This window comes from Vidua macroura, chromosome 35, assembly GCF_024509145.1.
Source record: "Vidua macroura isolate BioBank_ID:100142 chromosome 35, ASM2450914v1, whole genome shotgun sequence".
Classification (NCBI taxonomy): domain Eukaryota; kingdom Metazoa; phylum Chordata; class Aves; order Passeriformes; family Viduidae; genus Vidua; species Vidua macroura.
This window is the reverse complement of record NC_071605.1, coordinates 416,360-444,344: the sequence shown is the minus strand read 5'-3', so window position 1 is coordinate 444,344 and position 27,985 is coordinate 416,360. Positions and strand designations below refer to the sequence as shown.

The 27,985-nt window shown below is 66.5% G+C and overlaps 3 protein-coding genes across 4 annotated transcripts; 2 read left to right on the top strand and 1 right to left on the bottom strand.

Annotated features, from left to right (window-relative positions):
- Nucleotides 1-773: 773 nt before the first annotated feature.
- On the top strand, nucleotides 774-11,829 carry AGBL5 (AGBL carboxypeptidase 5). Its single transcript, XM_054002144.1, has 13 exons — nucleotides 774-1,057; nucleotides 1,481-1,652; nucleotides 1,951-2,117; nucleotides 2,784-2,961; nucleotides 3,201-3,379; nucleotides 4,281-4,848; nucleotides 5,293-5,462; nucleotides 6,743-6,878; nucleotides 7,284-7,474; nucleotides 8,384-8,577; nucleotides 10,957-11,039; nucleotides 11,253-11,299; nucleotides 11,445-11,829. Exons 1-13 carry the CDS (start codon nucleotides 861-863, stop codon nucleotides 11,713-11,715), a joined length of 2,553 nt encoding a protein of 850 aa, XP_053858119.1. The 5' UTR covers nucleotides 774-860; the 3' UTR covers nucleotides 11,716-11,829.
- OST4 (oligosaccharyltransferase complex subunit 4, non-catalytic) lies at nucleotides 11,784-12,965 on the bottom strand. Its single transcript, XM_054002145.1, has 2 exons — nucleotides 12,857-12,965; nucleotides 11,784-12,024 (listed from the first exon to the last, which is right to left on the bottom strand). The coding sequence occupies exon 2, from the start codon at nucleotides 12,021-12,023 to the stop codon at nucleotides 11,910-11,912; it is 114 nt and encodes a 37-aa protein (XP_053858120.1). The 5' UTR covers nucleotide 12,024; nucleotides 12,857-12,965; the 3' UTR covers nucleotides 11,784-11,909.
- Nucleotides 12,966-14,939: 1,974 nt separating this feature from the next.
- Nucleotides 14,940-21,858, top strand: EMILIN1 (elastin microfibril interfacer 1). 2 transcript variants are annotated; one of them, XM_054002157.1, is made up of 8 exons: nucleotides 14,940-15,212; nucleotides 17,035-17,160; nucleotides 17,577-17,785; nucleotides 17,861-19,492; nucleotides 20,342-20,449; nucleotides 20,563-20,580; nucleotides 20,916-21,050; nucleotides 21,307-21,858. In XM_054002157.1, the coding sequence occupies exons 1-8, from the start codon at nucleotides 15,061-15,063 to the stop codon at nucleotides 21,636-21,638; spliced, it is 2,712 nt and encodes a 903-aa protein (XP_053858132.1). In that variant the 5' UTR covers nucleotides 14,940-15,060; the 3' UTR covers nucleotides 21,639-21,858. The 2 variants fall into 2 exon arrangements, with proteins under 2 accessions (XP_053858132.1, XP_053858131.1); XM_054002156.1 differs by lacking the exon at nucleotides 14,940-15,212 and adding an exon at nucleotides 16,026-16,965.
- The last annotated feature ends 6,127 nt before the right edge of the window (nucleotides 21,859-27,985 follow it).

The following is a 27,985-nucleotide window of genomic DNA, read 5'->3' as shown; positions in this document are numbered from 1 at the left end:
CTCACACCCCGTGTCCACTCACACCCACTGTCCACTCACACCCCAATGTCCACTCACACCCAGTGTCCACTCACACCCCCTGTCCACTCACACCCCGTGTCCACTCACACCCCCGTGTCCACTCACACCCCAGTGTCCACTCACACCCAATGTCCACTCACACCCCTGTCCACTCACACCCAATGTCCACTCACACCCCAGTGTCCACTCACACCCAATGTCCACTCACACCCCAGTGTCCACTCACACCCCAATGTCCACTCACACCCAATGTCCACTCACACCCAGTGTCCACTCACACCCCGTGTCCACTCACACCCCAGTGTCCACTCACACCCAGTGTCCGGTCACACCCAGTGTCCACTCACATCCAGTGTCCACTCACACCCACTGTCCACTCACACCCCAGTGTCCACTCACACCCACTGTCCACTCACACCCAGTGTCCACTCACACCCCCGTGTCCACTCACACCCCCGTGTCCACTCACACCCCAGTGTCCACTCACACCCCGTGTCCACTCACACCCGCTGTCCACTCACACCCCAGTGTCCACTCACACCCAATGTCCGGTCTCACCTCTGGGGGCGTGGCCATGCAATGAAGGGGCGTGGTCATAGAACAAAAGGGGCGTGGTCGGCCCCATTGGAGGCGTGGCCTGTCCCCTGCCAGGGAGGGGCGTGGTCGGGAGGAGCTGCGGCCCCAGTGCCGCTGCGGCCGTTGCCGAGGCGCCAGCCAATGGGCGGGCACGTTGCTGCGAGGCGGCAGCCAATGGCCGCGCGCGTTGCTGTTGCCGGGCGGCCCGTACCGGCCGTCCCGCGGCCGTCCCGGGGCGATGCCGGTCCCGGCCCTGCCGGGCCATGGAGATCCGCTGCGGGGGTCTGCTCTTCAGCTCCCGCTTCGACTCGGGCAACCTGGCGCACGTAGAGCAGGTGCGGCCTACAGAGCCGGGGGGCGGCCCCGCCGCCCGCGCCAACGCTCTCCCCGCCGCCGACTACGAGTTCAACGTGTGGACGCGGCCCGACTGCGCCCACACCGAGTATGAGAACGGCAACAGGTACCGCTGGGCGGGGGCACCGGGCAGGGGCGATTGGTACCGGCGGGGGGCCGGGGTCCGCAGGGATTCGCCGGGAAAGGCTGTGGCGGGGGCCCGGCAGTGGCCGGTGCGCCGGGGCTGCGGCTGGAAGGGGCGGCGGTGGGGCTGGGGGAGCCGGCGCCGTCAGAGGTGCCCCGGGAGGGGGCTCGGGGGGTCCGACAGGCTCTGGCGGCACCGGGCGGTGCCGGGTCGGTGCCTCGGGAGGAGGGAGCGGTGAGGAAAAGGGGCTGGGGGCGCGCTGGGAGGGGGTGCGGGCGGGGCGGTTCCGCCGCCGCCGGGGCTCTGGCAGCCTCTTGGCGGGGCCGGCTGCGGGCAGGGGCACCGGAGAGCTCGGGGACCCCCGGGCAGGGGCTGAGGCGGCGCCGCTCCCCCCCCCCTCCCCAGGTCCTGGTTCTACTTCAGCGTGCGCGGGGGGGCCCCGGGGAAGCTGATCAAGCTGCACATCCTGAACATGAACAAGCAGAGCCGGCTGTACGCGCAGGGCATGACCCCCTTCGTGCGCACGCTGCCCGTGCGCCCGCGCTGGGAGCGCATCCGGCAGCGGCCCAGCTTCCAGGTGAGAGCCGGGAGGGCTCCCGGGAGCGGCCGGGCACTCGGGCACGCTGTGCTCGGGGCAGCCCCGGGGGCACGGCCGCGCTTCGCTTCCCGCGCCGGGCCGAGCCCCGCGTTCCGCTGGGTTGGTGGAGCGGCCGGTTTGTTCCCGGCGTCGCCAAGGAGCGGCACCAGCCGCTGTGCCACGGGGCTAGCCAAGGGCCACGGGCACCCCCAGTGCCTGCTGGCGGCCAGCGGGGAGCAGCAGGGGCTGTGCTGGGGTGGCTGTGCCCCTGAGCCATGCCCAGCCCTGTCCGTGGCAGGTGGTGGAGACGCAGTTCGTGCTGTCCTTCGTGCACCGCTTCCTGGAGCACCGCGGGGCCACCACCTACTTTGCCTTCTGCTACCCCTTCTCCTACACCGAGTGCCAGGACATGCTGGCACAGCTGGACGGCCGCTTCCAGGACTGCAGGCACATGTCCCCCAGCAGGTGTGCCCCCCCTACCTTCTCCTTCCTGGCTTTTGTCCCACCTTCCCGGCCCTCACACCTTTCCCGGCCTGTGCCTGCTTGGGTTTTTTCCCCTGGGGAAGCTCTGTCTGCAGCAGGGGAGTCTCTGTGCCCTCCCCGTAGCTGCCTGGCCCGTGCAGCTCTGTGCCCCAGCTCTGCACAAGCAGCGGCAGCAGCTCGCCCTCAGCTACCCACGGGATTCCAGAGGATCCCTTGTTGTTCTGGAGCCCAGTCCCTCCTGGCGGGATGAATCCCTCAGTGCCCTGTCCCTCCTGCTGGGAGCCATTATCTCCCCGATGGGGTGACCTGACCTTCTGTGGGTCTGTCTGTGCCTGAGCTGATCCCCCACGGCTTCCACAGCTGGTGGGGTTGGGCAGGGCAAACCCCAGCCCTCCTTACCCTGAAGGAACGGCCGCTCGTGCTCCCAGCAGGCTCCGAGGGCATCTAGCAGCAAACAGCCCAGATGTGGGAGTGGGCCTTGTGGGGCTGGGGGGCCTTGTGGGGCTGGGGGGCCTTGTGGGGCTGGGGGGCCTTGTGGGGCTGGGGCTGCTCAGCTCCCGGGGCGCAGAGCTCAGGCTGTGAGTGTGGGCAGCATTCCCAGCCCAACCCTTGCTCCCGGGGCTGGCTGAGATCCCTTCTCACCCACAGCCCCCTCGACTCGGTCTACTACCACCGGGAGCTGCTCTGCCACTCTCTGGACAAGCTGCGTGTGGACCTGCTGACCATCACCTCGTGCCATGGCATGCAGGAGAAGCGGGAGCCCCGGCTGGACAAGCTTTTCCCGGACACCAGCACGCCCCGGCCTCACTGCTTCACTGGAAAGAGGGTGAGAGACCATGCCAGCCTCGGAGCAGGGCTGGGCTGGGCTGGGCTGGGCTGGGCTGGGAGGCCAGCAGCCCCCGTGGTGTGTTGGCACCTTACCACGACCCCCGTGTCTGTGACCAGAATGGCGTCGTGGCCCCAAGGGCTGGAGCATTTGTGCAGCAAAGTCTGTGAAAACCCCTCGCTATTGCAGTATCCTGGGGCAGGCAGGACACCCCCCTCACCCCGTCTGTTTGTCCCCAGGTGTTTTTCCTCAGCAGCAGAGTCCACCCAGGAGAAACCCCCTCCAGCTTCGTCTTCAACGGCTTCCTGGACTTCATCCTGCGGGAGGAGGATCCCCGTGCCCAAATGCTGCGGCGCATGTTTGTCTTCAAGCTCATCCCCATGCTGAACCCCGACGGGGTGCTGCGGGGCCACTACCGGTGAGTGGCCGGGCTCTCCTGCCCGGGAGCCTGCTCTGTGTTTCATTTGGGTGGGAAAAGTCCTCCGAGAGCAGAGTCCAACCATTCCCCCAAGGAGAAGAAGCAGGAGCAGTTTATTGGAATGTTGGTTGGTAGATGTGAGCAAAAAGGTGAGCGTCCTTCACTGATGGGGAGGAAATATCCTTCACCAAGGATATGGCAAAGGCTGTGAGTTTGCTGAAGAAGGGATCTCAGAAAGCTGATTCTGTGCTTTTTGTAAGATTTATAAAAATCATGGAACTCTGGATTCATTTGGGTTGGAAAAGCCCTGTGAGACCACTGAGTCCAACCATCCCCAGCACTGCTCAGGCCACGAGTGCCCCCTGTCCCCAAGTGCCACATCCACAGGGTTTTGAAACCCCTCCAGGGATGGAGAATCTACCCTTGCCCAGGGCAGCCAGTGCTACAGCAGGACAGCCCTTTCCATAAAGAAAGTGCTCCCAATATCCAACCTAAACTTTCCCTGGTTCAACTCAAGGCTGGTCCCTCTGGTCCTGTCCCTTGCTCTCTGAAAGCAGAACCCAACCCCTCCACATGGCCCCATTCTCCTGTCAGGGAGCTGCAGGGACTCACAAGGTCCCCCCTGAGCCTCCTTTTCTCCAGGCTGAGCCCTTCCAGCTCCCTCAGCCCCCTCCTGGTGCTCCAGCCCCTTCCCAGCTCCGCTGGTCTCTGGGGAGGATCGTGCAGGACTGCGCCACACTGTGCAGCGTCAGCGCTCTGGCAGCTTCTGGCCATTGTTCTGGCCATTGTTCTGGCCATTGTGGCCATTTTTGGACAGAGCCCAAAGCCCTCGGCGCTCCAAGGCGAGCTCAGCTCTGCTGGGGCGCCCTGGAAGGGGCTGAGGTCTCGGCTCTCCCTGCAGGACCGACTCGCGCGGGGTGAACCTGAACCGGCAGTACCTGCACCCCGACGCCGAGCTGCACCCCGCCGTGTACGGGGCCAAGGCCGTCCTGCTCTACCACCACATCCACAGCCGCGTCCTGCCCGGCTCTCCGGACTGGAGGACGTTTGTCTCCCCTCTCAGCACCAGCCCGCTGAGCATGAAATCTCCCAACTGTCCCGTCCCGGCCGTGGAGGCCGCGTTATCGGAGCTGGAGAAAACCAACAACCTCCGCAACTCCCCCGGCGCCTGGCGTGCCGGCGCCCGCTCCTGCCTGGCTGGCGCTGGCCCCAGGACGCTGGCCCAGGATGCCCAGCTGTCAGACAGCACAGAGCGGGCCACCTGGATCCTCCCATCGAGCCACAGCACCGAGCACTGTGAGGAGGGGCCGTGGACGCCTCCCCCAGCCCCCGTCCCCGAAGCTGCTGAGCCCCCAGAGCCCATTGCACCCCGGGACAGTGGCCTGGCCTACTACGTGGACCTGCACGGCCACGCGTCCAAGCGCGGCTGCTTCATGTACGGCAACAGCTTCAGTGACGAGAACGACCAGGTGAGGGCACGGCCAGAGCCCGGGGCTGCTGCGGCTACCAGGACCCTCCTGCTGCTCTGCCCGCTGCCAGGGGTCCCAGTGCTGCTGGGAGAGGGGCGTGGAATCCCTGTCACAGTCCCTTCCTTTTCTTCTCCTTTCCTTCCTTCCTCCTCCTTTCTTCTTCCTCCTCCTCTCTCTCCTCCTCCAGTCTGGTGAGCAGGGCAGCAGGAGGTCTCAGATTCCCCCTGGGAGCTGGCGTGGGTCAGCAGGGTGTCCTCCCAGCTGGCTGTCAGGAGAGCCCATCGGGGGGTGGGCAGCATGCCCTGGGTTCAGCTGGAGCTTGTGAGGCCCTGAAACAGGGCAGAGGGGGCCCCGGTGCAACCCTGCGCTCAGCACTGGTCCCACCGGAGCAGGATGAGCAGCCAAGGGCCCCCGGTCACCCCTGTTGCTCCCTGCACTCTGCAGGTGGAGAACATGCTGTTCCCCAAACTGATCTCCCTGAACTCCCCTCACTTCGACTTCACGGGCTGCAACTTCTCGGAGAAGAACATGTACGCCCGGGACAAGCGGGACGGGCAGTCCAAGGAGGGCAGCGGCCGCGTGGCCATCTACAAGGCCCTGGGCATCATCCACAGGTAGGGCAGCTCCGGGGCCACCCTGGTGGCACTAAGTGCTTGTGCTGGGTGGGAGGTGTTGGACGAAGGGGGAACCAGTTCCGTGGGACAGACACCTGAGTGGCCCCGGGGCGGGTCAGCAGAGGCTGGGCCTGGTGGTGCCGTGTTCCTGAGATGCAGGCTCAGCCAGGCTCCTTTCCTTCCTGTTCCTCCCCACACCTCCTGCAGGTGCTCTGGCTTCTTCTCCCTGCTCTTGCACAGCTTTCTGAGCAGAATTCTCCTCTTTCCTGGGTGTTCCTGTCTGTACTGAGCTGTAATTAAGTAGGGCTGCGGTGGGCACAGCATCACCTTGGCCGTGTGTGAGATTCCAGCCTCAGCCCATCAGTGATCCCATGAGCTGGGGATTCCTGTGATCCACCCCTCTCCCACGTGGGATGGGATATTCCTGTCCTGTTCCTGTGCTGGGAGCACGCCACGGGGTGAGGCAGCCAGACCCACAGACCAGAGTTTCTCTGTTTCCTCAGTGCTTGCTGTGCCCAGCACCAGTGCAGCCCCACAGGAACACACACACACACGTGGGCTTTGGGCTTGGGTCACTGGGGAGCTTTGTTCTGTGACTGACCTGGAGCAGCCAGGTTGTTGATCCAGCAGCGACATCCCAAAAAGTGCTGGGAGTGCTCACAGTGCACGTGTGGGCCCTCAGGCAGACTGGGACAGAGCTGCTCAGGTTTTCTGCTCTGCTGGCCCTGCAGCTGTCTCTGGGCCGTGGGGCAGATGGGAGCCATCCCAGCTGGCAGCTCCTAGCCCACACTTCTCCATCCCTCCTCCTTCAGGAAGAAGTGCTCCAAGGCACCTTGAGGGTCAGGGGAAGGCTGTAGCTGCCCACTCCCTGGATTATTGGTGTTGACAGGAGATAATTCCCTTTCTGTACCCATCAAGGACCCCCCCATTCCCCATCACCTTCCAGAGGTGACCAAGAGGTCTCCTCACAGGGACCTTGGCGCTTTGGGTGCCACCCTCAGACATCCATCCCGAATTCCCATCCTGCAGATCTCTGGTACATCCCTGCATCCCCACACAGGGCATGGGCCGTTCCTGCCATCGGAGGGTGCTGTCCTCAAACCCCCCCATTTTCCCTGCACTTCCATGTCCTTTGGAGCAGGACCCCCTTCCTGGCGCAAGGGAACCCCCTTTCCAGTGCCCTGAATCTGCTGAAGTGGCTCTCCCAGGGGAATAATGTGGGATAACCCCAGCCCTGCTGTGGGTTTGTGGGGTAACAGGGGCTCCCTCGTGCCCCACAGCTACACCCTGGAGTGCAACTACAACACGGGGCGCTCGGTGAACAGCATCCCGGGGGCCTGCCACGACAACGGCCGGGCCAGCCCCCCGCCACCGCCCGCCTTCCCCTCCCGATACACCGTGGAACTCTTCGAGCAGGTACGGGGGCGCGGGGCAGCCTGTGGGGGAACGAGATCCCGAGGGTGGGCTGGGATGTGGGGCTGGGGCTTCTTTCCTCCACTTGCTTTGCTGTCCCAAGCTCCAGGGAGCTGCCCCTCTCCACAGTGCCCCCACTCCCTGGCATTCTCTTCCTGGAATCCCCCCTTCCTGATGCCCTCATCTCCCCTCGTGTGGCCCCCTTCTCCTGGTGGCTTCCTCTCCCTGTGACCCCCTCACTACTGCTCCTCTCTCCAGTGCCCCCCACTGTATCCTTCCTTCTGTGTCCCCCTTGCTTCCCCTCTCCCTGTGCTCCCCTTCTCACCGTGTGCCTCTCCCTTGTGCCGCACACTGTCCCTTTCCCCCTCTCTCCCCGTGCCCCCCTCACCTGTGCCCTCTCCCGGGCAGGTGGGCCGGGCGGTGGCGGTGGCGGCCCTGGACATGGCCGACTGCAACCCCTGGCCGCGGATCGTGCTCTCGGAGCACGCCTGCCTGGGCAACCTGCGCGCCTGGATGCTGAGGCACGTGCGGGGGCTGCGCGGCACCGGCGGGGGCCCGCGGAGGAGAGGAGGTGCCAGGACCCCCCCCAGGAGCTCCACGTAAGGGCTGGCTGGGGCGAGCGTGGGAGCTGCAGGATAACGGCACTTAGAGATGATAAATGTCCCCAAGTGAGTCACCTGCCAGGGTCACCTGCCCTGGCCCTAGCTCTTCCCAGCTCGGGGAACTGCAGTTGTCGGTCCCTCTGCTCCGAGCCATCAGCAGAGAAGGGCAGAGAGTGAGCTGGTTGGGATTTGCCTGCCCCAGTAATCTGGGAGGTCTCTCCTGCATCACGTCCAGCACTGGACTGGGATGGGAGAGGCTGAGGGAGCTGGGAGGCTCAACCTGAAGAAGAGGAAGCTCAAGGGGACGCTCTTGCTCTCCACAGTTCCCTGACAGCAGGGTGGAGCCAGGTGGGGGTTGAGCTCTGCTCCCAAGGAACAGGGGCAGGACAAGGGGAAATGGCCTCGAGTTGTGCCAGGTGGAGTTCAGGCTGGATGTTGGGAACAATTCCTTCATGGGAAGGGCTGTCCCTCCCTGGCACAGCTGCCCAGGGCAGGGGTGGCGTCTCCATTTCTGGAAGGATTTAAAAGCCCTGTGGATGTGGCACATGGGGCCATGGGTCAGTGGTGGGCTGGGCAGTGCTGGGGGAGGGTTGGACACCATGATGTCTAAGGCCTTTTCCAAACTCAGCAATTCCTTTATTTGGGACTGGGGGTGAGGAAGTGGGAACCCTGAGACAACGCTGCTGGGACAGCGATGTACAGCGCTGGGTCTGCAGCTCTCAGGGACGGTCCTGGTGACATCCTCGTCCCCAGCTGTTCACCAGCTCCTGAGGAGAAGTCCAGGGCTCTGCCAGAGCTGGTGCTGCAGCCGCTCAGCACTCGGTGCTGGGCTCTGCTGGTGGGTGGAGGGTGCAATGGGGAGCCCCCTCACCGTGCTGGGCTGACCCCCTTCTCTCACCCCTCCAGCGGGCTGCCCACCTCGGCCTCTGACAACGCACTGGCCCGTGCCAGGAGCTTCAGCAACGGCACCAGTGGGAGCGGGGGCAGCCAGCAGGACTCCCCCCGGATCCGAGCCTCCCCCAGCTTCACCTTCGGCAGCCCCAGGCCCCCGGCCTCGCAGAGCCCCGTGAGTGGCGGCAGCATCCCGGCCCTGGGCAGAGGTAAGCCAGGCTGGGGGCCCCTCGCACGCCTGCTGCGCCGCCTGTCCAGCTGCTGTGCGGGACCACGGCCCTGAGGGAGCACGGCGTGTCCTGGGCTCGGACACAGTGACAGTGGCTTTGTGTGGAACAGTGAGTGTGAGGGGCCTGTCCCCACAGGAGGGTCCTGAGCGGGCTCGGGGCTGACGCTGCACAGCAAGGCCTGCAGTTTTACAGCCCAGCTGAGCTCCTGCTCCACAGCCCTTCAGCCCTGGCTGGGCAGGAGCTGCTGCTGCTGCACTGGGATGTGGGGGACCCTGGGCACTGCGGCTGCAGGGAGATGCCCCCCCTCCAGTGCCGGGACCAAGGGGCTTCTGGAGAAGCCAGCACAGAAAACCTTTGCTCAACTTCCCACTGCTCCCAAGCATTCCTGAGGCCAGCAGGGACACACCAAAGTGCCTTTCCCCTCTTTAGGCACTGGCTGCGCAACAGTGGGTTGTGACCTGTGGCTGTGGTGAGGTGAGGTGAGCTGGCAGGGGGCACCAGGGGGTTTCCAACATGCAGAGTCCCCTCTGGTGGGGTGCCATAGTCAGGCAAGACACTGGCTATGCCCCCTGTGCTAGCATTGTCACCGTGAGGGGCAGGCAGTGGCAGGGGGAGCCCCGCAGCCCTGTGCTCCCATACACTGTGGGGCTCAGCCCTGGGGGCACCGTGCTCCAAAGCCTCCTGTGCCCAGGGCTGGGGGTGTGAGCTGGGGGCAGGTGCCTCCCTGTGTGCCCGAAGCCGTGTTTGTGTTGAGCTCTGTGTTCCTCTGGTGTCCGTTGTGTTGTCCTCGGGGTTTGCTGCCCAGCCCTCTGTCATGACTGTGTCTTGTCTGCCATGAGAACATGGTGGGGAGGAAATAAAAGGCTGATGTTCTCATGGGCACGTTGTTCCGTCTGTTCCTTTGGCCGGGCCCGCCCGGAGCGACCCCTGGCCCCATCCCTGGCTGAAGGGACTGGGGACAGTTGGGGGCGTGAGCAGGAACAGACCGTGTGACCCGCAGGGGCAGAGCCTGGTCCGTGGTGTCCCCAGGACCGACGGGCTGGGGTCTCCTGCCTCCTGTGCTGCCCCCTGGCACGGCCTCCTGCAGCACGGTGACCAGCAGAGTGAGTGCCCCACGGGACACTGCACCCTCACGCTGCCTGGCACTGGGACCAGGACCCGGCTCTTCCTCCCCTGCCCTGGGCATCAGCTGGACCTGCTTCCTGCCTGGCCACTCCAGACCTCCCCGCCTGCAGCTGCTGGCAGCTCTCCCACCACCTTCTCCCACAGTGCCACCACTCTGCACCTCCGAGGGGCCCAGCGCTGTCAGCACCACTGGGTCTGCACGGGGATCAGGGCCCAGGGGTGCTCTGAGCCCTGGCTGTGCCTTCCAAGCCCCACGCTGGTGCCCTCAGGCTGGCTGTGCCACCCCAGGCAGCGGGGAAGGAGCTGAGTGCGCTTGGAGGTGTGATAGGGTGGGGGCACCATGGCACAGGGTGGAGACCCTGGTGCCCTGGTCTTGTCCCACCCTCCCCCTTCTTCCCCATGTCCCACTCCAGCCTGGCCACACCCTGGGGAGCCCAGACCTGTGTTCATGCTGGGGTGAGGGGGTCTGCCAGACCCCCAGTGACACCCTCAGCTGCTGTTGGCCTTTGCTGGCTGAGGTTGGCACCAGTCGTGCTGTTTCAGTCCAGGTGAAGCCAGCTGCCACCTGCCAGTACCTCCACCAGCAGCAGGGGCTGCGGCCCGTCCTGCCCAGCAGAGGCTCCTGTTGCAGGGTCTGGCCCTGGCTTCACCCCAGCGGGCAGTGTGCCCCCCCAGCTCACTTCTGTGAGGTGGGGAGGTAACTGGGTTGGGTAGAGACCTTACCTGAGGCAACTCAGGTCTGTACCTTCAGTGCTGTCCACTGCAGCCAGGCCCCCAAACACCTTCCTTTTCCCCCAGCTCCCCTGGCTGAGCTGTCCCATGCCCCAGGACATACCCTGGTTCAGAGGGCACAGCCGTGCCCCCAGCTCCTCACTCCTGGCTAAGCCTGGCCAGCATGGTCACACCAGTGCCATGGGAAACCAAGGCAGGAGCTTGGCTGGAGCTGGGGCATGCTGCACTGGCAGCACGAGCTGGGACTGAGCTCTGTGCCCGTCACATCCTCCTGTCAGCACCCAGCCCCTCCCAGGGCGACCCCTCGGTGCTGGGCTGTGCCGAGCAGCCTGGCCCTGGCACAGCTGGCAGGGAGGGGCACGGGGTGCGTGGCACTGCAGGGCACAGCGGCACTAGGCTGTGCCACTGTGCCCCACGACGGCTCCAGCCCAGCTGGTGACCCCGCCGTGGCACCGAGCCCCTCGCCAGCACGGGCTGAGCTCTGTCTCCTCTGTCACACAGGGACTCTGCCCAAGGGCACCGGGCACGGAGCGCGGGAGGCGCAGCGAGGCGTGCAGCAGCTCCAGCACATGGCACCTCTGCAGGTACCAGAGGCACCGGCAGGGAGGGGACCTGGGCAAGGGGCTGCCCTAATGGCTCTGCTGGGGGGGACATGTTTGGGGGGCTGCCCCAAAGACTGGGAGCCTCCCCACCTGAGGGGCTCTGCCAGATATTTCTGTCCCACACACCTTTCCCCAGGAGATGGGGAATCCCCCATGGGGAAAAGTGGCACTGATCCTCTTCCCCTCCCTCCACAGGTGCTCCCCGTGAAGCTGAATGCCCGGAGAGCCCCGGAAAGGCCTGGGTAGGTGCTGCTGCCAGCTGCAGCGTGGGCTCACCTCAGAGCCCCTGCCAGGCAGGGAGAGCTGCGTGACCAGACACCCCAGGCAGGGGGCTGTGGGCCACGACAGGAGCTTTGTGCCCCGCTGACACCGGTCTCTGTCCCACAGGGCTCTGCCCGGAGGGCCCCGTGCTGAGCACCGAGGGACCCTTCCCGCGCCGGGGCAGAGGCCTGTACCCCGGGCTCCGGCCCCGCCGTACCGGGGAGCCGCGGCGCGGGCAGGGCTCCTCCGGCCCTGCTCCGCCCCGTGCCTGCAGCACCTGGGCAAGGCCACCGCGGCCCCCCTGTCCCTGCCCGCGCCGCTGTCCCCCGGCACGGCGCCCCAGCACCGCTCCCCCCTTGCCCATCTCCTGCCGACAGCTCCTCTCCTCCTGCGCTGAGCCCCCGCCCGGCCCCGCCGTGCTCCCAGCCCAGCCCCGGGCCGACGGGGGTTCATGACGTGACACGGTTTTGTCGCGTATCATCGTGTTCCCGTTAAAGCCGGTTTGGAAGAAGCTCGGCCTCGCGCCTCTCGGGAGGGAGGGAGGGAGGGACGGGCGGCGGGAGTCATGGCGGTGCGGGCCTCACGGGCTCCTCACTCCTGCTTCTTGGGGTTGTTGACGGCCACGTAGTGGTAGAGGACGACCAGCAGGAAGAGCGAGACGCCCAGCATGTTGGCGAAGATGGCGAGCTGCACGTCCGTGATCATCCTGCGGGGCGGGGGGAACCGCGCACGCTGGCAGCCTGCGGGGGGACCCGCCGCCGCCGGGACCCGCTGACGGCCCCGCACCGCCTGCCCCTGCCCGGGCCCCCGGTGCCCCGGTTACCACCTTGCCCGGGCTCCCCGGTGCCCCGGTTACCACCTTGTCCGGGCTCCCTGGTGCCCCGGCTCCCACCCCTGCCCGGGCCCCCCGGTGCCCCGGTTACCACCTTGTCCGGGCCGCCCGGTGCCCCGCTCTCCCCCCGGTTCCTGCTCCAGTCCGGACCCCCCGGTGCCCCGGTTACCACCTTGTCCGGGCCCCCCGGTGCCCCGGTTACCACCTTGTCCGGGCTCCCCGGTGCCCCGCTCTCCCCTCGGTTCCTGCTCCAGTCCGGGCCCCCCGGTGCCCCGGTTACCACCTTGTCCGGGCCCCCCGGTGCCCCGCTCTCCCCTCGGTTCCTGCTCCAGTCCGGGCCGCCCGGTGCCCCGCTCTCCCCCCGGTTCCCGGCCCTGCCCGGGCCCCCCGGTGCCCCGCTCTCCCCCCGGTTCCCGGGTCCCCCGGTGCCCCGCTCTCCCCCCGGTTCCCGGCCCTGCTCTCCCCCCGGTGCCCCGCTCTCCCCCCGGTTCCCGGCCCTGCTCTCCCCCCGGTGCCCTGCTCTCCCCCCGGTTCCCGGCCCTGCTCTCCCCCCGGTGCCCCGCTCTCCCCCCGGTTCCCGGTCCCCCGGTGCCCCGCTCTCCCCCGGTCCCCCGGTGCCCCGCTCTCCCCCCGGTTCCCGGCCCCCCTGTGCCCCGCTCTCCCCCCGGTTCCCGGCCCCGCTCTCCCCCCGGTTCCCCGCGCTCACGCTCCGGCCCCGCCGCTCCGACACGTCTCCCTGCGCGCGCCACTTCCGGCCGCGGGGCACGGCGGGAGGCGCCTGGCCCCGGCTGTGACGTCACGGCAACCGGGCCCCGGCCAAGCGGCGGGCTCGTGGCTCCGGTGACGTCACAGCGCCCGGCCCGGCCCGCGGTGACGTCACGCCTCGGGCCCGCCCCTCGCGCCCCGCCCCCTGGCGGCCGCCGCCGGCTCCGTACAAGGCGCGGCGCGAGGGCGGGGCGGGGCCGAGCGGGCCCGGGGCGGCCGCGGGCAATTAGCGCTAATGACAGCAGCGACAGCTCGTGCGGCTGGGGACGGCGGCGGCGCCGCGGGGCTTCCGCGGGACGGGCTCCGCTGGCCTTGGCAGAGACGCGCTGGGGCGTCTGGAGGCACGCCCGGAGCTGCAGCGTACTGCAGCGTGCTGGGGTGGGCTGGGGGCTCTGGGGGCGTGCGGAGGGGTCCCGGCAGCGAGACCCCCCCGGGGTCCTGCCCGCTCCCCGTCCCTGTGCCCGCCACGCTCGGCCGCAGAGCCCCAGCGCGGTCTGGAGTGGCCTGGGACACGGCAAAGACACGGCCCCCGTGGCCCCCGCAGCTCCCCATGGCCCCCCATAGCCCCCCACAGACCCCCGTGGCCCCCGCAGCTCCCCATGGCCCCCCATAGCCCCCCACAGACCCCCGTGGCCCCCGCAGCTCCCCATGGCCCCCCATAGCCCCCCACAGACCCCCATAGCCCCCCGCAGCTCCCCATGGCCCCCCATAGCTCCCCGCAGCTCCCCATGGCCCCCCATAGCTCCCCACAGACCCCCGTGGCCCCCGCAGCTCCCCATGGCCCCCACAGCTCTCCACGGCTCCCCATGGCCCCCCGTGGCTCCCGCAGCTCCCCATGGCCCCTCTTAGCCCCCCGCAGTTCCCCATGTCTCCCCATGGCCCCCCGCAGCTCCCCATGGCCCCCCATGGCCCCCCACAGCCCCCCATGGCCCCCCGTAGCCCCCCACAGACCCCCATAGCCCCCCGCAGCTCCCCATGGCCCCCCATGCCCCCATCCCTGTGCCTCCACAGCCCCCCCATGGCCCCCCGCAGTTCCCCATGTCTCCCCATGGCCCCCCGCAGTTCCCCATGTCTCCCCATGGCCCCCACGGCCCCCCATAGCCCCCCACAGCCCCCCATGGCCCCCACGGCCCCCCATGGCCCCCACGGCCCCTGAGGGCCCAGGGGAGGTGACACCATCCCCCCTCGGGAGCACCAGGGCTGGCACCTGGCCCAGCCCAGCCCCGGGCCCCTTCCCCGGTGTGTCCCTCCCCCGCATCCCCCTCCCCCCTCCAGCTGCCGCCAGCTGTTTGTGCTTAACCCTCTCTCGCGGCTCCCCGGGGGCGGGGGGTTCCCGCGCCCTGACGTCACCGCGGGGCCGGGGCCAAGGCGTGATGTCACCGGGAGGCCGTGACGTCACCGCGAGGTCCGGGGAAGCCATGGCATCACCGTGGGCTCAGAGCCACGGCGGCGCGGGGCGACCGCTGGCCTCCCAGTGTCCCCAGTGTCCCCCGTGCGGTGTCAGGGTGGGGCTGGGGGCTCGGTACCGGCACCGGGACGTGTCACCCGGCACGGGGTCACGGGCACGCGGGGACGTGGCACTGCGGGACGCGGCGCCGGTGCCGGGACACTGTGGCTGCCGTGCCCAGCGCGGGGGTGAGGAGCGAGGCCACCGGCGCTCGGGGAGACCGTGCGAAGCCGGTGGCGGAGCCGGCGCTAGCGGCGGAGCGGCGGCCGCGGGGGGACCGATGGCCGCGGCGTGCGCCGGTGCCGCGGCGGTAGCCCCGGCCGCCTCGCTGGCCGCCCGCGCCCTGGCCCCCTGCCCGGCCTCCCTGGCTGCCCCGGCCCCGGCCCGGCCTAACGAGGAGCAGATGTGGCGGCGGCGGGGCCGGCGGGGGCCGCGGTGCCCGGCGCGGCTCGGGCGGGGGCCGCGGCGGGCAGGAAGCGGGGGGCCCCGGGGACCCCGCCGGCGGGCAGCGGCGGCGGGGCGGCTCTGGTGGCGAGGGGCTGGCCGAGGGGCGGCCGGGGGGAGGGCAGAGCCGAGCCGAGCCGTGCCGAGCCGCCCAGAGCCGCGGAGCCGCGACGGGACACCACATGCGGTCCTGAGCCGCGCCGGACCGGGCTGACCGAGCCGAGCGGAGCCGAGCGGAGCCGCCCCAGCCCAGCATGGCACCCTGGCTCTGGCCGTGCCTCCTGGCCGCGCAGGCCCTGGCCGCCAACTTTCCCTCCCGGTATAGCCTCTACACCGGCGGGGCCGCCCCGCTCGCCCCCGGCCCGGCCGCGGCCCACAGCGGTGCCCGGGCCGCCAGCCGGCACAGGTAGGAGCCACGAGCACCGGGACGCACCGGGGCAGCGGGGACACGGGCTGCAGCCCCCCCCCCAGCGATGCCACGGGAATCCCGGCGCCGGGCAGGCACCGGCACGTGCCACGTCCAGCCCGGGGGCGGCGGGAGGGGCGGCGGGTCCCCTAAGCGGGGGCGTCACCCCCGGGCCCGGGACGGGTGGGCAGTGGGCGCACGTGGAGGGTCGGGGTGCAGCATTCCGGGCCGGTCCTTCCTCGGCATCCACGCGTGGGTCAGCGCTGCCGGAGAGGCGAACGGGGGCCCGGACCTACCCTGTCCCCATCCCCGTCCTGTCTCGTACCGTGGGCAGCGTGGGGCCGTTGCGGGGGGCGCGGGGCTGGGCACGGCCCCGCGCTGGGTCGGGGTCACAACACATTCACCGCGGACACATCAGCGCTGCAGCACCGCGGCCGCGGCTGCCCCGGCCCCACGGTGGCCCCGGGGGGATGGCAGGACCTGGCCGCAGCGTGGGGTCCCCGGGGCGCGGCCGTGGGGCACGGGCACGGTGGAGCCTTTACCTGCGGCTCTGGGGGCTCAGGGGGGCTCTCCGCGGGTGGGGGTGTGCAGCGCTGCATCCCCGCGGCCCGGGGAGCACGGGGGGTGTCCCCAAATCCAGCCCTGCCAGGGGAGCTCTGGTCCCGTCCCACGCCTGGGATGGGGACAGCCCCGGTGCGGGGCGGTGGGACCCCAGGGCAGCCCGGGGGTCCCGGGGCCTCGCGGCTGCGGGGCTGGGATGGCGGGGGGAGAAGAGGGGGGGGCTGTCGGTCGGCGCAGGAATTCCCGGCGGCCCCCGGGGAGGAGCTGGAATCCAGCCGGGGCCTGAGGGGAACCAGCCGGGCTGACGGGAACCGGCCGCCGCACCGGGGCCCCGCGGCGGGGACCCAGGGCCGGGGGCCGCTCCCCGGGGAACTGCCCAGTGGGGCTGGGGGGCCCGAGCGGGGCCCGGGCTTCGGGTCCCGACCATATAAGGCTGCGACGGGGTCCCTGCAACGGGGCCAGGCCGGAGTCCCACGCGGGGGGGCCGGGGTCCCCGCAGCCTGTGGCGCTGCGCTGGGGACCAGCGTGTGGCTGCCGCGGCTGCTCCTGCCCCCGCGGCGCTGAGGGGCAGGGAACACGGCGTCAGTGATGGGGCAGCACGCACGGCGCCCGTCCCCGGGCCAGGCAGCGCAGGATGCACGGTGCGATGGTGTGTGGGCACCCTGCTCCTGGCAGAGCCCCATCCCTGCGGGGCTCCCGAGGGCTGGGGGCTGCAGCCGTTTCTGCAGGGTCGCCAGGCATGGCTGAGAGGCTGCGCTGGGGCAAGACCCGGACCATTAACCCGCCGCAGTGGGCCATGACGGTGCTACCGGTGGGGCTGGTTGGGCAAGCACAGGAGCGCGCCGGGGGATCCGGGGAGTGGCCAGAGGGGCCGGAGTGTGCTGGGGGATCCGGGATGTGCCTGGGGAGCTGGAATGTGCCGGGGAAGGCCTGGGGCAGGGGCTGTTGCTGTGTCTCTGCCGGGGTGATGCCTGGTGCCTACTCAATGCCTGGCGTGTGCCGGGATGCTGTGCACGGTGTGTGCCGGAACGGCGCCCGCTGTGTGCTGGCACGATGCTAGGTCCGTGCTAGGGCAGTGCCGGTGGCTGCTCTGTGCCGGGATGATGCCTCCTGGATGCCAGGACAGCAGGCGGTGTGTGCCCAGATGGTGCCCAGCGTGTGCCACGCTCGGTCCGTGCCAGGACAACGCCTGGTGCGTGCCGGGGCGATGCCGTGTGCCGGCGCGTTCCGGCTGCGTGCCCTGAGCCCTTCCCTCCGGCAGGAACTGGTGTGCCTACGTGGTGACACGCAGCGTGAGCTGCGTGGTGGAGGATGGCGTCGAGAGCTTCATCAAGCCAGACTACCAGCCCTGCGCCTGGGGGCAGCTCCAGTGCCCCCGAGTCCTGGCGTGAGTGGGGCTGGGGGGCTCTGGAGGGGTTCGGGGCGTGCTGGGGGGGCCAGCGCAGAGCCAGGGCGAACCGCGGCCGCCGCCACTGGTGTTTACCCACCCTGGGGTCATGTTTACTTTTGCGCAAGAGTCAGTGACCTCAAGCGGTGCCGGAGGGTGACCGGACACTGTCCCCCCCGTCACGTGCAGCCAAAGCCCCGGGGCAGCCCGCAGCTCTCTGGACCAGCGCTGGGACGACGCTGGTGTCGGGCTGGTCCTGGTGACAGGGTGACAGGGCTGGGCAGGGGCAGCCCCTCGGCCGCTGAGCAGACACCGGCGCTGCTGGGTCAAGCCGCAGCCCGTGCTGGCTCTGGTTCTCTGGGGCAGCCCCACGCCCCTCCTGGCCTCCCCCCAAGCCCCGTCCCCGCCGCCCGCAGGTACCGCAGCTTCCTACGGCCCCGCTACAAGGTGTCCCAGCGCACGGTGTCGGAGCTGGCCTGGCGCTGCTGCCAGGGCTACTCGGGGCCGGACTGCAGCGAGGGGCCTTCTCCAGCATCCCCCCAGCCCACCGGCCGTCCCCCGCCCCGCCCCGGCCGCCCCACGCTCTCTGGCTTCGGCAACCCCCTCAGCGGCCTGGGGGGTGAAGGTAGTGCTGGGGCGGGGGATGCGCTGGTGGGGAACGTGCCGTGGCCGTGACCCTGACCCTGGCGGTGCACGGCAGGCGGCGGAGACACGGAGAAGGTGCGGCGGCTGGAGGAGCAGGTGCGGCGGCTGAGCGAGCAGCTGGAGGAGCTGCGGGCCGGGCAGGAGCCGCCCCGGGCGGCTGTGGAGGGGCAGCCCCGGGGCGAGCAGCCGGCTGACGCGGCCGCCCCCGCCGAAGTGCGGGAGGCGCTGAGCCACCTCCAGCGGCGCCTGGAGGAGCTGGAGACCCGCCTGCACCGCACCGAGGGCGGCCGGGACGGCCCAGGGGCTCCGGGGGGCCCAGGGACGGCGGCGCTGTACGAGCTGGAGCAGCGGCTGCAGGAGATGTGCGCTGCCTGCACGACCGGCACCGAGGGGCTGCGGCGGCAGGCGGCCGAGGACCGGGAGCGGATGCGGGCGCTGGAGAAGCTGGTGAGCTCGGTGGACCAGCGCAACAAGGATGCGGTGGAGTCGGTGCAGAGGCACATCAGCAGCCTGAGCAGCCGCCTGGCCCCCGCCCCTGCGGCTCCCCCGTCCCCGGACGTGCTCCGTCGCCTGGCCGAGCTAGAGCGGCGGCTGGAGGGGCTGCCGGTGCCGGCGGCGGGGCCGGGGCAGGGACCGGTGCTGGCGCGGCGGCTGGCCGAGCTGGAGGGGCGGCTGAACGCTTCGCGCGCCGGCCCGTGGCCCTCCGAGCCCGAGGGGCGGCCGGGGGGGCTGCCGGGGCGCCTGGCCAACCTCAGCCGGGCGGTGGAGGGGCTGGCGGCCAGCGGGGCACAGCGCGGCGCCCGCCTGGACCAGCTCGAGGGGCTGCTGGCCCGCTGCGGCCACCCGTGCCCGGGGCAGGACGGGGAGCTCGGCCCCCACCTCCGGCAGCCAGAGGACGCCGAGGGTCTCTGGGAGGACGGGCTGACCGGGACCCTGGGAGGGCTGCTGGGGGTGCGGGGGGAGGCGCTGGCCGAGGAGCTGGAGCAGCTCCGCAACCGGACAGGGCGGCTGGAGGCGGCTCTGGAGGACCTGAGCGGTGACCCCTGCTCCCGGCCCTGCGCCTCGCCGCCCCCCCGGGAGCCGGAGCAGCTCCCGGCCGGCCCCGCGGAGCCGGAGGAGCCGGATGCCCCGCTGGAGGGCTTCGGCGTCTTCGGGGGCACGTCCCCGTCGGAGCTGCGGGCGCTGCGGGGGGATCTGGCAGCAGCGCTGGCGGGCCTGAGCGGGCTCAATGCCACGGTGGAGGGGCTGCAGGACGCGCTGGAGGAGCAGGACGCCCGGCAGCGCCAGCTGAGCGCCCTCACCGACCGCGTGGTGGCCGAGCTGGACCAGGCGGCGGCGGCGTCGGCGGCGCGACAGGCCGAGAGCGAGGAGCGGCTGGAGGCGCTGGCGCGGGAGCTGGCGCGGGCCGGGGGCTGCCCCGCGGGGCTGGAACCACGCGTGGCCAAGCTGGAGGGGGTCTGCGAGCAGCTGGAGGCGGTGGCCGGGGGGCTGCGGGGCGTCCGCGAGGGGCTGGGCCGGCACGTGGCGGGGCTGTGGGGCGCCGTGCGGGACCTGAACGCCACGGCCCGCGGCCAGGCCGCCCTGCTGGACAAGGCGCTGGAGCTGCCGCCCCGGCTCGGCGCCCTCAACGCCAGCCTGGGCCACCTGCGCGGGGAGCTGCAGCGCCTGGCACGGCTGGAGCGACACGGTGCGGGGACACGGGGGGCTGCGGGGGGGCGTGGGGCACTGCAGGGATACGGAGAGCTGGGAGGGTACGGGGTTGGGGGCATATGGGGCACCGCAGGGGCTGGGGGGGACAGGGCATGGAGGGCATGTGGGGCTGTGGGAACGGTGGTGGAGGTGTGGGGACATGGGGATGTGGGGACATGGAAATATGGGGACACAGGGATGTGGGGATGTGGGGACATGGAAATGTGGGGACACAGGGATGTGGGGACACAGGGATGTGGGGATGTGGGGACATGGGGACACAGGGATGTGGGGACACGGGGATGTGGGGACATGGAAATATGGGGACACAGGGATGTGTGGACACAGGGATGTGGGGACATGGAAATATGGGGACACAGGGATGTGGGGACACGGGGATATGGGGACACAGGGATGTGGGGATGTGGGGACACGGGGATGTGGGAATGTGTGGACACAGGGATGTGGGGACATGGAAATATGGGGACACAAGGATGTGGGGACACGGGGATGTGGGGACATGGAAATATGGGGACACAGGGATGTGGGGATGTGGGGACACGGGGATGTGGGGACACGGGGATGTGGGGACACGAGGATGTGGGGATGTGGGGACACAGGGATGTGGGGATGTGGGGACACGGGGATGTGGGGACACAGGGTCACCAGGGAGTGCTGCAGTGGGGTGTGGGGAGGCAGGGGCTTGGCTGGGTGATGCTGTGGTGTGGGGCACAGGACCACAGGAGGATCCTGGTTGTGGGGCTGCAGTGTGTGGGGACAAGGGGACGTCACGCATGGGGACACCGGCCGTGGGGCCAAGGTGGCTCTAACACCCTCCTCCCTGCAGGCCCCCCTGGCCCCCCTGGACCTGCTGGCCCCATGGGCGAGACAGGCCCTCCTGGCCCCACTGGGCCCCCTGGCAAGGATGGAGAACAGGGTCCCATGGGCCCCCCCGGTAAGGCTCAGCCCCCCCATGTGCCCCCGACCACGCAGGTGTGGCTGGACCCTGTCCCCGGGGGTCCTGCCCCAAGCTGGCCCTGCAGCAGCCCCTCCTCATCTTTCCTGCAGGGCTGCCTGGAGAGAGAGGTAGGACTGGGGGGCTTGGGGTATGGGGAGGAGCGTGGAGGACCGGGGGGCATGTGGGGAGCTGGGGGGGGGCTGGGGGCTTGCAAGGGGAGCAGGGAGAAGTCTGGGCTGGCATGGGGAGGCACAGGGTGGCTGGGGAGCAGGGGGCACTGGGGCCGTGGTGGAGTCATGGTCAAGGAGGGCACGGGCGCTGAAGGGGTGGGTGTGGAGGGGCCGTGGGGCGTGCCGGGCTTGGGGGACGGGGGCTGCTGGGCCGCAGAGGGTACCAGGGCGGCAGGGGGCTGAGGGGTGAGGGAAGGGGGCACAGGGGTGCCACATCCTGACCCCGTGCCCAGGCGAGGCCGGGGAGCCGGGCTCGGTGCCCCGCGTGGCTTTCTCGGCGGCCCTGAGCACCCAGCGCACGGAGCCGGGCACCGTCCCCTTCGACCAGGTGCTGCTCAACGACGGCGGTGCCTACGATCCCGAGACAGGTGAGGGCACGATGGGGGCGCTCTGGGGGGCTCTGGGGTGGTTCTGGGGTCAGGGATGTCGCAGTAGGGGCTGTGGCGTAGGCGGGGGCTGCAGAGTCACGGGGTGCGTGATGCTGCGTGCGATGGTGGCCAGGGGTTCTCGGATGGTGTCGTGCCTGTCCCGGGACGGCCCACCGACCTCGGGGTGCTGCAGGAGATCCGGCTCTGGGGGCACCAGGGCTCCCGGCCGGTCCCTGACCCCCTCTTCCTGCCTCAGGCACGTTCACGGTGCCGGTGCCCGGGCGGTACCTGGTGAGCGTGGTGCTCACGGGGCACCGGGGCGAGGCGCTGGAGGCCGTCCTGTCCCGCTCCGGCCACGGCATCGCCCGCCTGGACTCGGCCGGCTTCCAGCCCGAGGGGCTGGAGAAGGGGCCCGTGGCCGCGCAGGCCCCCAGCCCCGGTGCCCTGGGCGTCTTCAGCCTCCTGCTGCCGCTGGCGGCCGGCGAGACGCTGTGCGTGGACCTGGTGTCGGGGCGCCTGGCGCACGCCCCCGACGAGCCCCTCACCGTCTTCAGCGCCGCGCTGCTCTACGACTCCGAGGAGCCCTAGAGCTGCCGGGTCCCCCGCGGGGGCACAGCCAGGCCGGGGGGTCCCCACACCCTGCCGGGACCCCCACCCCCACCCCCTTATTTATCAGCACCCCCAGCCCTCGCTGTCCCACCGTCACACACTCCTGCCCCACACCGCCCGCCCGGGCTGCCCTGGCCCCCCACGCCGCCCCCGGCCCCCCACTGCCCCCCACAATAAAGATGCGGCACCGGGTTTTGTACCCGTGGCTCCAGTTCCATCCCTCGCCCGTGGGGGGACGGGGTGGGCAGGGGGCTGGCGGCTGCCGAGGGTCACCGTGCACCGAGCCCAGCTTTGCACGGCGAGGGTGGGGGGGTTGGAGGGGGCGTGGAGGGCGTTTCCAGCTCTTTTGGTTGTGGTGTGACTGGGATGGAGGTGCTGGGACCTCCCAGGTGCTGTAGCCGTGTCCTGCTGTGCTGGGGCACCCCCCAGGCACCCCGTGCCCCCAGGGGAGGGGTGTGCTAGAGGGGGCTGGCCTGGCAGGGGTGACAGGCAGGTCCCTGCCCGAGGAGGAATCCACCTCTGGGGGTGCCTTCATCCCCTGCTGTCGGGTCAGCCCCATTCTTCCACTTCAGGGCTGTTGGCTGGGCTGGCCGGGGCTCAGGGTGCTGTGCCCAGCACGGTGCCCTGGCAGGGGCAGGAGGGAGCGCTGGGAGGTCCCGGGGTGTCGGTGGCAGAATAGGCTCCAGCCTGGGTCCGGGGCACTGGCACCAGTGGAGATCTAGGTGGTTTTGGTCATGGTTCCTGTGCAGACACTTTGGTGCAGAAAGATCAGGATCTGGGGCCAGGCAGAGGGGGGGTCCAGCCCCAGTCTGTGCCCCCACTGTGGGAGCTCACTAATGGTGAGGCTGGGACTGAGCCTTTTGTCCTCAGGTGCCATTGGCATCTTCAGTGCCATCAACAGGCGAGCACCAATGGCATTGTCTGTCTGTCTGTCTGTCTGTGTCTGGGTTCTTTAACAGCTCATTGGGGTTGGTGTGGGACAGGGTCAGCGTTCTGTTAATGCAGCTCCACTGCTGGTGATGTGTAAAAAATGTGTGAGAAAATATCATCAAATCCCAGGATGGTTTCGGTGAAAAGAGACCTTCAGGACCACCCAGTGCCACCCCTGCCATGGCAGGGACACCTCCCACTGTCCCAGGCTGCTCCCATTCCCATTCTCTCCCTGGATCCTTCTCCTCTCCAGGTGAGCACCCCCAGCTCTCCCAGCCTGGCTCCAGAGCAGAGGGGCTCCAGCCCTCGGAGCATCTCTGTGACCTCCTCTGGACCCACTTTTATCAGCTGAACTTCAGGATCAGTGGGATCCCTGCTCGCAGCCAGCCATCCTGGCGCTGCACAGCCGGGCTCTGGTTCTGCCCTGCCCTGGGGCAGCAAATCCCAACGTGAGCAGAATCTTTGGGAAATTGTTTCTCTGGGGTGGCATTCCCATAGTCAGCAGAAGGTGGAGATCCAGAGCCGTGACAGTAAGTCTTGGAGAGGAGGGAACTGAAAGCTAGGAAGGGCTCAGTCTTTCTGTGTTGTCCCTCCACTTGGAAGATTCTCTGTCCCACCCTGGGATCATCCCTGGGCGATGACGGCTCTGGCCCCTCATTGCCCGTGGGGTGCAAAGGGAAGGAGAGATTCCTGCTGGTGACTTTCTAGGATTTACTGGTCTTAGAAGGATCATTGTCCTCCTGACCATGAGAAGAAAGAGTTCTATAAGGAAAATGGGTGTGAGAGTCTTCCTACAACTCCTAGAATCATGGAAAAGCCCCTGACACCATGGAGTATTCCTGACCATCCCCCAGCACTGCCCAGGCCACCAGTGACCCCTGTCCCCAAGTGCCACATCCACAGGGCTTTAAATTCCCCCAGAGATGGGTTCTCCACCCCTGCCTGGGCAGCTGTGCCAGGGCAGGACAGCCCTTTCCAGGTGGGAATTGTTCCCAACATCCACCCTGAGCCTGCCCTGGCCCAGCCTGAGGCCATTTCCCCTTGGCCTGTCCCTGTTCCCTGGCAGCAGAGCCCGACCCCGCTGGCTGTCCCCTCCTGGCAGGGAGTTGTGCAGAGCCACAAGGTCCCCCCTGAGCCTCCTTTTCTCCAGGCTGAGCCCCTTCCCAGCTCCCTCAGCCCCTCCTGGGGCTCTGGACGCTGCGCCCTTCCAGGCCCATGGGACTGTTGTGACCTGCCCGTTCTAAGCTGGATCACTTTCAAGGTTACTGGAGGGTTAATCCCCTGCAGGCTCTGGGGATGGGCAGAGCAGAGCTGTGCGGTGCTGCAGGCTCCTCTTGGCAGAGTAGGATGGGGCTGAGGCAGCTGAGGAAGATTATCCTTTATCCATTGTTCATTTAACCCTCATTATCCATGAATGCTCTCCAGAAGGGGAGGTGGACAATGAGCCACTGAGGAGGGGAAGCTCAGCTGGGTCTGCTGCATCTGCAGCTGCTGGGAACTGAGAGGGGTCCTAATTACCCCTGATAATTAGCTGGAGTTCTGGCTGCTGAGAATTTCGGACTTTCTGTGCTGACAGACTCTGACCCCAGGAGAGCTCTGCATTTGGAGGCCCTGGAGAAGGTTTCCAAAATGGATTGAGAGCGCTGGGATTACGGGTGTGGAGCTGGTTAGAAGTGTGTGATGTCACAGGGTGGAAAACCTAGAGTTTGGGGTTTTAGAATACAGTAATATAGAGAAAGCTAAATTGAGGTTTTAGGGCAGTGGCTGCTCCTTCTTCACCTTCTCCTCCATGGGTTTGGGTGTTTTTTTGTAACTGGACAGAAAAGCCCACCCTGGGGTCTTTGAGGGATCAGTCATTGGGTTAGAAGTGAAAATAATTTAGGTGTCATTTCTTAATTGGATACTTTAGCCTTAAAAGACCCTGTACCAAGAGATTGTTGGCCATGTTGTGCCTTGTTAGTGAAAGACTGCAGAACTCACCGATGTGAGACTGTAACATAAATAAAAAATAATAAACACCTGAGTCTGAACACAAATTATTGCCTGGCGTGCCTTCAATCCTGACCTCGACAGAGGTAGGAAAAATAAGCTGAAAGCCGGCAGCTGAGGACGGGAGGGAGCCCAGGTGTGCAGGGCTGTCCCACCTCGGCATCATTAACCCCTGGCTTGCCGTTCCTGGGGAGAACTGGAATGGAGTGAGCACGTGAAACTCAAACCAAGGCTGGGATGTTGGGCGTGTTACTCGCCCCCAGGTGCACCGAGGAGCCAGCCCAGGGATCAGCACCCCCTGGCCTCAGGAATTAAGTCCCCCTTGACCTCAGCTCAGGGCTGGGGAACGCAGGGAGCCACGGGATGGCGTTGGGCATTTCCAGAGCTGCAATTCCAAGACATCCAGAGTCTCACTCCCGCGGTGCAAAGGCACCATGATGGCAGCTGCAGAGAAAATGCCGCAGACACCGACAGCATCACATTTCCAAGAGAGGGAACAGCCCTTTTCCTCCTCCAAACTGAGATTAGCAAACAGCTGGGGCCTGGGCTGTCCTGTCGTGGGGGAGTATTAAAGGAAGCTCTGGCACCAGGCTCTCAGATTTATGGCACAGATCAATCACAACATCTCGTGTCTCAAGAGGGACCCAGACAAAGAAACTCCCCGGGGTTTAATGGAATCACAGAATGAGTTGGGATGGAAGAGAACTTAGGGCTCGTCTCGTTCCACCCCCTGCCATGGGCAGGAGCACCTTCCACTAGAACAGGTTGCTCCAGGCACCTGAAGTGTGTCTGCATGTCCACATGTCCACGTGTGTGTTTGGTTTATATTTCCTCATTTTTCATACTACTCAGGATTTTCTACACCTGGGTCAGGGGTCTCATCAGCTCTTCTGGACATCTCAGCCCTCACTCTAGAGAAGCTGCAGGCTGTATAAAGGAAGTTCACTAGATTAGATACCAGAAAGATGGTTTCTTTAACATTTAGGGGGAATTGAATATCCTTTAAAAGTGACATAACAGATTCAAAGGAGAAGAAGGAAAGGAGAGGCTGGAAAACCTCATCTTTTTCTTTTAACAAACTGGGTGTAATTACTAACAAACTCTTAAAACATACTACTGGAACTAGGACACAGGGTAGGATGAAGGAACCATAAACCATACATATCTTGAACGGACTCTAGTACTTTTGTAAACGCTTTATAAATCACTATCACCAAGCTCAGCACAATAGCTATTTTAATCTGTGTTCTTTTACTGTAAAAACTACGTGTAAGGGACAATAATTCTAGTGACTAAAAAAGCACTAAAACTTCAAAGAACTTTAGAGACTAGAACTATATGAAGGCCTCTACTCTAAGAGACATTCCAAATTTAAGTAACATGGCTACTGACTGCTTTAACCCACTGCAGAGTAAGCACAACCAACATGCAATCAATAATTTAATGTTGGTGCAATAACTGGTAACAAATAGCAGCGTCAGCTGGTGCCTCTGAGAAGGGACCCAGAGCAAGGAGCCCCTGGGCTCTGCCCCCTCCCAGCCTGAGCAGGGGAAAGTCTGGGGGCTCCTGCTGGGTCCCCACAGCATCACTGCAAGCACCAAACAGAGCAGAGTTAAGGATTGTGATAGGGCAGAAAGATTTTAAATCACAAAGGATTCTCAAAAGTCATTTAATATCCATGGTAAACTCTCTGGCTGGGGCAGTCTCCATCCAACAGGCTGCTCCAGCTGGGGTGCACGTTCCTGGCACTGCCAAGGCGCTTCCTGAAGAGCCTCCCTGTCCCCAAAGCCTTGCACAGCTCATCAGTTACAGCCCCTGTGAGCAGACCCTCTGCCAGGTCCCACGGGCTGTGAGCCCTTGGAGTTGGAGGAGTTGTAGGAGTTGTAGGAGTTGTAGGAAGACTCTCACACCCATTTTCCACAGGCTGTGAGCCCCATCTCCAGGCAGAGCTGCCTCAAGCCAGGCTCTCCCAGCTCCTCTTGTCCCCTGGGCTCTGCCCATGGGAGCTCTGCTCTCCTGTCATCAGGGAACGCTGTTCCCAGCACAGGGGGCATTCCCCAGAGTCCCTGCACAGCTTGGCACGGGGGGCTCCAGGCAGAGCTCCTCAGAGAAGCCCTGTTGCTGAGGGTGCAGAGGGGACCCCTGGACTCCTGATCTCCTCCTCGGAGAGGAGCCCTGGCGAGGCTGGACCCAGTCTTAGCCTCAGATTCTCTAGGGTTTAAGTAACTTTGTCCCAGAAGACCAAAGATTGCAAAGCAGCTATATTTGTGTAAAAGGAATTATTTATTATGACAAATGGTTAGAGGAAAGATCTTAATCAGAATTATTTACTACACAGTATGCAAGCCCAAACTGCTCAGTAGTGTACAGTGTAGCATCGTGCACTCTGTCAAAGCAGTTCTATTAAAATAATTGCACTAAAGCAAGCAAAAAGAAACAATTATTGAGCAGAGATTGGTGTAACTCACTGCACCAGCTGTGCACGTCTCTTTCTCTTAACTACCTGAGGAGCATCCTTGGAGGGTTTCTGCTTCTCAGGGGAGAAACCTTCATACCCTGCAAGAAGGAACATGTCAGGAGAACCTCCCAGCTGAGAGAGGACTGGGCTTTCACAGTGCAAAGTGACACGGCTGCCAGCCACAACAGGGCTCCAGGTCAGCTCGGCAGCTCACTGCGCAGAGCAGAGCATCCTGCTGCACTGCTGGAAAGGGAAGCAGCCCCAGGCCTTCCCTCTGACTCCCAGCTCAGTCTGAAAACTGAGAACTTCTGCCAAGTTGGGCAGCCCTTTGTGATTTTTTTTTTTTTTTTTTTTTTTTTTGGCAGTATAAACAGCTAAATATTCCTTGGCAGAGTTGCCTTTCCCCTCGTTGTCCACAGTCCACCACCATTTTGAGTTGCCCCCAACCTGTCCCCTCATCTCCCTTCTCCTGCTGAGCTGTCCCTCCCTGCACAGACCCGGGCACTGTCAGCGCTGGCCTTTGCTCACAGCACACTGTCCCCGTGGCCGTGACAAAATCCCCACACGTGGCTGTGACAATCTCCCCACACGTGGCCATGACAATCCTGCTCTTCCCAGGGCATCCCTGCTCACGCCACCCCCGCCCAAAGCAGCCCCAGGGTCTGGGCTGGTGCTGAGTCGTTTTCCTCCTCCCAGCTGTGTCAAAGCCCCCCAGCCCTGCTCCGTGCTGGGAGGGGTTTGGGGTCCTGCCCCTGGTCCCTGGGTCCCCGCAGCACCCCTGGGATGGCCCCGTGAAAAATGCATATTTTATGATTGGCTTTTCACAGATATTACAATGGATGTTATATGTGTGATGTTAGAAATGTGCTGCGTTAATTCTCTTGAGTGGTGTGTTAAATATATTTCTAGGTTATAACACAATGTTAAAATAGAAACTCTGCTGTGTAAG

Coding starts and splice junctions, on each gene's coding strand:
- AGBL5 (XM_054002144.1), top strand. CDS start 861: ATGGAGATCCGCTGCGGGGGTCTGCTCTTCAGCTCCCGCTTCGACTCG. Junction 2,118..2,783: donor AGGCACATGTCCCCCAGCAG/GTGTGCCCCCCC, acceptor TCTCACCCACAG/CCCCCTCGACTCGGTCTACT. Junction 5,463..6,742: donor GCCCTGGGCATCATCCACAG/GTAGGGCAGCTC, acceptor CGTGCCCCACAG/CTACACCCTGGAGTGCAACT.
- OST4 (XM_054002145.1), bottom strand. CDS start 12,023: ATGATCACGGACGTGCAGCTCGCCATCTTCGCCAACATGCTGGGCGTC.
- EMILIN1 (XM_054002156.1), top strand. CDS start 16,778: ATGCTGTGCACGGTGTGTGCCGGAACGGCGCCCGCTGTGTGCTGGCAC. Junction 16,966..17,034: donor CCGTGCCAGGACAACGCCTG/GTGCGTGCCGGG, acceptor TCCCTCCGGCAG/GAACTGGTGTGCCTACGTGG. Junction 17,161..17,576: donor CAGTGCCCCCGAGTCCTGGC/GTGAGTGGGGCT, acceptor CGCCGCCCGCAG/GTACCGCAGCTTCCTACGGC.